The 7,711-nt window shown below is 37.1% G+C and overlaps 2 protein-coding genes across 3 annotated transcripts in view; both read left to right on the top strand.

Moving 5' to 3' along the window:
* LOC107857242 (transcription termination factor MTEF1, chloroplastic) overlaps positions 1-527 on the top strand; it is a 4,662-nt gene extending 4,135 nt beyond the window's left edge. The window contains exons 2-3 of one of the 2 annotated variants that reach the window (XM_047394428.1): positions 7-34; positions 424-527. In XM_047394428.1, the coding sequence (XP_047250384.1) occupies positions 7-34; positions 424-464 (69 nt within the window). In that variant the 3' untranslated portion in view covers positions 465-527. Of the gene's footprint in view, positions 1-6; positions 35-324 lie in introns of both variants that reach the window. The other variant, XM_016702171.2, reaches the window with a different exon arrangement.
* A 5,841-nt stretch (positions 528-6,368) lies between these two features.
* Positions 6,369-7,711, top strand: part of LOC107861031 (transcription factor E2FA) — a 10,432-nt gene continuing 9,089 nt past the window's right edge. The window contains exon 1 of the mRNA XM_016706437.2: positions 6,369-6,711. Coding sequence (XP_016561923.2) covers positions 6,490-6,711 — 222 coding nt within the window. The 5' untranslated portion in view covers positions 6,369-6,489. The remainder of the gene's footprint in view (positions 6,712-7,711) is intronic.

Consider the following 7,711-nt stretch of genomic DNA (forward strand, 5'->3'; position numbering starts at 1 on the left):
GTTTGTTGTAGCTCTTCTATGCCGGTGAGACAATCTCCGTTTTGGTATATATAATTTGATCATAATGTAACGTAGATTGAGCTTAAACCATATTGCCCATTTTGTTTATAAATATATATTGTTGAGGATCATTTTACTGGTTTACTGTTTCTTGGTGATATAGAATCTTGTTAATTTTGTGTTAGTCTCATTTGGAGCTGAAATTCAATTACTTTGTGGTGGAAATGGGGAGGGAGTTGAAGGAATTGATTGTGTTTCCTCAGTATTTCTCGTTTAGTTTAGAGAATAGGATAAAGCCAAGGCACAAAATGTGTGTTGCGAAAGGTGTGTGCTTGTCGTTGCCCGTGGTGTTGAAGTCCTGTGAATCGCGATTTCGTGATTGGTTGGATGTTTGTTGTAGCTCTTCAATGCCGGTGAGACAATCTCCGTTTTGGTATAGAAAATTTGATCATAATGTAACGTAGATTGAGCTCAAAAATATTGCCCATTTTGTTTATAAATATATATTGTTGATGATCATTTTATTGATTACATATTGAATTTTGTTAATTTCATGTTAGCCTACTTGGTATATTATCAAGCTTAAATGGAGAGAGGTGATCAATATCCAACTTGCTTTGGATCAAGCATAGTTGTTGTTTGCTAGTTTGGTGTATATTCAAGTTGTGGTAACTGGTGACTATTATGGTTTGATTGAATATGTGGTGAACTTATATTGATAAGGTCCTATTAGGATAGAGCCAAGGCACACGATGTGTGTTGAGAAAGGCATGTGCTTTTCATTGCCTGTCATGTTGAAGTCCCATGAATCGTGATTTCGTGCTAGGTTGGAAGTGTGGTGTAGCTCTTCTATGCGGGCGAGGCAATCTCCCTTTTGGTTTTTAACACAGATTGAACTTAAAAATATTGTTCTTTTATAAATATACATTGTTGATGATCATTTTATTGGTCACCTATTTACTGGTGATGTAGAATCTTGTTAATTTTGTTTTAGTATAGTTTGTATACGTTCGAGCTTATATGGGGAGTTGAAGGAATTGACTGTGTTCCTCATTATTTCTCGTTTAGTTTAGAGAATAGGATAAAGCCAAGGCACAAACTGTGTGTTGAGAAAGATGTGTGTTTGTCTTTACCTGTGATGTTGAAGTCCCATGAAACTCGTTTTGGTGACAAGTTGGAGGTGTGTTGTAGCTCGATTATGCCGGTGAGCAATCTCCCTATTGGTGTACAAATTTTGATTATAATGTTTCATAGATTGAACTTAAAAATATTGCCCAGTTTGTTTATAAAGATATACTGTTGGTGATCATTTTATTGGTTACCTCTTTCTTGTTGGTATAAATCTCGTTGATTTTGTGTTAGTCTAGTTTGTTTACATCAAGCTTAAATGGGCAGTTGAAGAAATTGGTTGTGTTTCCTCAGTGTTTCTCATTTAGTTTATAGAATAGGATAAAACCAAGGCATAAACTGTGTGTTGAGAAGGGCTTGTGCTTGTCACTACCTGTGATGTTGAAGTCCCATGAATCGCGATTTCGTGATTGGGTTGGATGTGTGTTGTAGCTCTTTTACGCCGGTGAGACAATCTCCCTTTTGGTATAAAATCTTGTTAAGTTTGTATATTCAAGCTCAGATGGGGTGACTGGTCAATGAGCATTCGTAGTTGATCACAACTTGCTTGGGATTGAAACATATTTGTTAGTTGCTAGTTTGCGTACATTCAAAATGTGGTATTTATTGTGGTTTGATCGAATATGTTATATTGATTGATAGGGTCCTACTAGCCACTAGGAGTCAAGTTGATGTATCCAAAGTTCAGATTGCTAACCGTTAAACCATAGAACCAAGTTGATCTTTGGGATCGAAGTGTAGTTGTTATTTGCTAGTTTGTAATACATTCAAGTTGCGGTAACTGATGTGGTTTGATTGAATATGTGGTAAGGATTGATCGAAAAGGTCATATTAAGAGTCCAGAATTCTAACAACTACACCATAGAACCCAAGTTAATGAACCATGTGGTAACCTGTAAATAAAAACGGGGGAGTTTTGTTAGCGTAAATTTGTTAGGTAAAAGTTGTATATTAAGAACAGGCCAATTTTTTTTACAGCGTGAATTCGCTGACGGTTTTCCAGTTTAACTAAATTTGCTTTTTTGTTGTGGTTCTCTTTGCTAATATGCAGTAGCGTGTGAAGGCACTACATATTTGCTAGCATCTGTTTCGGAAGTTGATGTCGTTGTACATGTAGAAGCTAGTAAAATCGAGATGCATGACATTCCTTGAGAAGTTTCCGAGTACTTGGATGCTAGGATAAGACGTTGATTTTAGGTTTGTACAATTCAAAACGTTTGTTTTGTTTATCGCCCCTACAATCCAGCCCTTTTCTTACTAGGATGAACTGGATGCAACCATTCATCATTTGCCATTTCCAGCATTTCTGATTACATCCTATTGCTATTTGGAAGAAAGGTGCATTGATAGTGACTATATGAATATCTTTAGTCGTTTGGCCTTTTACGTATGTGAGAAGCAGTGAGCGAGTATATGAATATCTTTATCTGCAGCTCCCCATACGTTAAGGACCTTCTCGATCATACTGGATGCGTATTGAACCAGCATTGAAGTCGTAAGTGATCTGATCTGTTTCTGTATCATTCCCCACCTTCTCGACTGAATCATATCGTGTTTTTAAGTACCAATGTACACTTTGTGCCAGCTGAACTTGCTCATAGTAACCAGTTGTGGATACTGAAGGTTCGGAACTAATCTGAACTGTTTGGTCACTCAGCTACAACAACAACATACTCCGTGTATTGCCACAAAGTGGGGTCCGAGGAGGGTAAGTGTACGCAGTTCATACCACTACCTCAGATGTGAGGTCGAGAGGCTATTTCCGATAGACCCCCGGCTGAAGACTTTGTTGTTGTGTTACTTATTAACTAAGCAAATATGCCAAAAGGACTTGAGTAGTTTTGTTTTTGGAGGACACTAAACGTATGATAGACACTTGTGGTCCGGCTCTTCCCCGGATCCTGCACATAGCGGGAGTGTTAGTACACCACCCTTTTAATAAACTTATTCATGTGATCTGAAAGTGTTTAGTAGCATCTAGTGTTTACTGCATCTCCTGACTTGCTATGTGAGAAATCTTACTGTGATTGTGCATCATACTAGCCCTTCCCCTGGCCTTGCGCGAACGGGGTTGCTCTTTCTCTACCCAAGTCAACAACAACATTCCCGGGGCATTCTCATAGGTGGGGTCTAAGGAGGGTAGAGTGTACGTAGACCTTACCCCTACCTCAGATAGAGAGGTTGCTTCCAATAGGGAGGCTATGTGAATGCAAGATGCTTCATGCATCGCGTTGCTCTTTTTCTACCCAAGTCAACAACAACATACCCGGGGCATTCTCACATGTGGGGTCTAAGGAGGGTAGAGCGTACATAGACCTTACCCCTACCTTATAGAGATAGAGAGGTTGCTTCCACTAGAGATGCTGTGTGAATGCAAGATGCTTCATGCATCGGGTTGCTCTTTTTCTACCCAAGTCAACAACAACATACCCGGGGCATTCTCACAGGTGTGGTCTAGGGAGGGTAGAGCGTACGTAGACCTTACCCCTACCTTATAGAGATAGAGAGGTTGCTTCCACTAGAGAGGCTATGTGAATGCAAGATGCTTCATGCATCAGGTTGCTCTTTTTCTACCTAAGTCAACAACAACATTCTTGGGGCATTCTCACAGGTGTGGTCTAGGGAGGGTAGAGTATACGTAGACCTTACCCCTGCCTCATCGAGATAGAGACGCCGGTTCCAATAGGGAGGCTATGTGAATGCAAGATGCTTCATGCATCGGGTTGCTCTTTTTCTACCTAAGTCAACAACAACATGCCCGGGGCATTCTCACAGGTGTGGTCCAGGGAGGGTAGAGTGTACGTAGACCTTACCCCTGCCTCATCGAGATAGAGACGCTGGTTCCAATAGGGAGCCTATGTGAATGCAAGATGCTTCATGCATCGGGTTGCTCTTTTTCTACCTAAGTCAACAACAACATACCCAGTGCATTCTCACAGGCGGGGTCCAGGGAGGGTAGAGTGTACGTAAATCTTACCCCTACCTCATCGAGATTGAGAGGTTGCTTGCACAATGCAGCATGCTTCATGCATCGGGTTGTTTTTTTTCTTTAGTCGTATGAATAAAATATAGTAGGTTGTATAAAAGGCAGCTATAGGTTCATTTCCAAGATATTATGGAAAAATAACATAAATATACATCTTAATTTACCATATTTACAGAAAATCTCCATCCTTACAAAATAATTAAAAAAATTTCAACTAATTATGTATCTTCGTTGGATGTATCAGGAGCTAATTATGTATCTCGACAGACTAAGAATTGATAAAAATGTATCGAGAGCTAATTATGTAACTTTACAAAGGAAAAAATATATCTACGTTTGCTCTATTATGTATCTCCACATACCAAAAAAATAAAAATAAAAAATCGGGAGCTAATTTTGTATCTCTTCGTTAGATATATCTGGAGCTAATTATGTATCTCAAAAGGCCCAAAATTGAGATTTTTAGTAACTATGCAAAATGTCGAGATTTTTTGTAATTAGGCTCCAAACTGTCGGGATTTGTGTTGTTCCTGGCTATGTATACTCTCAGTCGGGCTATGTTGTTCAGACTCTTCAAAAAATATGTTTGGTGTGTGCATTTGTCACCCTCCGAGGGATGACGTGGCAATTAACGTATTTTCAATTTTTGAAATGTGTGTGAGAAGTAAAAAATATATATATATTAAAAACGATCTAAGTGAATTGTACATGAATAATCTTTGAATTGGATGTTATTAATTAGGCTAATTAAATTTTATTATCTTTATATTGTCTAAAACTAATGACATTTTCATAATTTCGATTGTTTTATCAAAATCTAAGCTTATAATAATTCTTGAATTTAGTTTATAAAAATCACTTCAAGATTATTATATATTACTGAATTGAAACGTCTTCAAACTTTTTGTATCTATGTTCATAAGTGAGGGTATTTATCGGGTGGTTCGATTTGATTTTTGTACGATTTATCGATTATCGATTTGTACATATGCTAAACCATCATATGATTGTAAAAATATCGATTTTTGGTCATGAACGGTTTGATTAGTTCATGGGATTGATCATTCAGGTAGTTTTACTTCAAAGCTAGTTTGTGTATTTTGAAAACTATGATGTTCGGACCAGCTTTCGCGCACCACAAGTAAATTCACGAGTTAATTTTCAAATTATATATCCAAATAAAACTTCAACTTCATATCGATCTGGATTCACGTCGGGAAGTCTCAGATTTGGGGTAAATTGTTCCTTTACAAAAGGTGTACTTAAGGAGACTCAAACTCGAGACCCTCGATTCAAAATGACAGAGTAGTTATCACTCCACCACAAGTTTTATCGATATAAATCGAGTGTTTTTAGTAAAACCTTAGGTAAGTAACTTGCATATAATTGTTGCACATTTCTTTTGTACTCTAAGAATGACAATCGATTATCGATTAATCTTGTATCTTAATCTTCAACCTCCACGCTCTCTTGTCCAAGATATATCCCTAGCGACCCCATTCTATTTCCGAAAAAGTGAAAAAATTAAATAAAATGAAATAGTAATGTTTACCGATATAAAGGTCAAATTGCAAATAACAAGTATTCAAACTAGATGCAAATAAAGTATCTCTTTCTGCTCTGTTGGAAGCGCTACCCCTGAATGAGATCCTATTCGGTGTGAACCTGAATTAGTCGAGCTCCAATGCGGATACCGAACATCGGTTGGGAAACCAAAAAAACACACACACAAAAAAGTGTCGCTTCCTGATTTAAAGATACGTTATTTTATTTTTAAAAAACGAATAAAATAAGTAGTACTTTCTCCATCCCATTTTATGTATCGTCGTTTTCTTTTTATTTGTCACAAAAAGACACTTTTCCTTATTTATAACTATTTAAAGATACGTTTTCGCTTTTATCTTTATTGGTTTCACTTAATTAAAGATAGTAGCAGTACAATTTTTTTTAATAAAAGACAATTTAGTAAAAATCACAAAGTCTTTCTTTATTTCATAAATTTCGTGTTCGATCAAAATATGTAATATAAAATAAGACGGAGGGAGTACTTAAAACCTCCATACTATCCTAACCATGTCCTCAGTAAGTTAAAGATGCGTCATTTTATTTTCCGAAAGTAAAAATAAATTAAAAAAAACTTAGTAAAATTTACCAACAAAAGGGACCAAATTGCAAATAATAAATACTCCAAGGACCAAAATGAACCCCCTCAAAAAAAGAAAATTTTGCATTTGTGTTCCCTCCACATCTATACAAAAACCAAACTTCCCTCCCTTCCCTCGTTTTCTCCTTTTTTCCATTTCCACATAGCACTAACCCCTTCCTACCCCGCACCCCACCCCCTACCTACCCACCCCACCCCACCCCCACCCCCTATGTCGGATTCTGCGGCGGCGCCACCGTCTGTTCAGTCATCATCAGCCGGTGTAAAGGGGAGTAATCAGATCTGTGAACCGATGAAAAGATACTTACCGTTTGGTTGTATGAAGGCGCCGTTTGTTGGAAATGAAGATTACCATCGGTTTTGTACACCTGGGGTTGTTGATTCTTCGAGAATTGATAGTTTAAAGCCTGATGCTATTGTTGTTAAGTCACCTGTGAGTTTTGTTACGACTCTTGATTGAGCTGATAGTGTTGTTTTTCGGGATTGTTGAAGAAAGATATAGTGTGGGGGTTTGATTAAATGTTGCTAAAATGGCGTAATTTTGAGTTTAATTGTTGTTGTTTTGTGGTTGCTAGCTTTATTGATTGAGCTGATTGAGTTCAATTGTTGTTGTTGTTTTTGTGGTTGCTAGCATTCTTGATTGAGCTGATAGTGTTGTTTTTTGAGATTGTTGGAGAAAGATATAGTGTGGGGTTTGATTAAATGTTGCTAAAATGGCGTAATTTCGAGTTCAATTGTTGTTGTTATTGTGTATTTTGTGGTTGCTCGCATTTTTGCTTGAGCTGATAGTGTTGTTTTTTGTGATTGTTGGCGAAATATATAGTGTGGGGTTTGATTAGATGTTGCTAAAATGGTGTAATTTCGAGTTCAATTGTTGTTGTTTTGTGGTTGCTAGCATTCTTGATTGAGCTAATACTGTGTTTTTCGGGATTTTGTTGGAAGATAATTTATGGGGTTTGATTAAATGTTGCTAAAATGGCGTAATTTCGAGTTCAATTGTTGTTTTTGTGTATTTTGTGGTTGATAGCATTCTTGATTGAGCTGATAGTGTTGTTTTTTGGGATTGCCGGTGAAAGATATAGTGTGGGGTTTGATTAAATGTAGCTAAAATGGCGTAATTTTGAGTTCAACTGTTGTTGTTTTTGTGTATTTTGTGGTTGCTAGCATATACTTACCGTTTGGTTGTATGAAGGCTCCGTTTGTTACAAATGAAGATTACCATCAATTTTGTACACCTGGTATTGTTGATTCTTCGAGAATTGATAGTTTACAGCCTAATGCTATTGTTGTTAAGTCTCCTGTGATTTTTGTTCCGATTCTTGATTGAGCTAAATAGTGTTGTTTTTTGTAAATAATGTTATTTTTTGGGTTTGTTGTTGGAAGATGATTTGTGGGGTTTGATTAAATGTTGCTAAAATGGCGTAATTTTGAGT

This window comes from Capsicum annuum, chromosome 8 (assembly GCF_002878395.1).
Source record: "Capsicum annuum cultivar UCD-10X-F1 chromosome 8, UCD10Xv1.1, whole genome shotgun sequence".
NCBI classification, from domain to species: domain Eukaryota; kingdom Viridiplantae; phylum Streptophyta; class Magnoliopsida; order Solanales; family Solanaceae; genus Capsicum; species Capsicum annuum.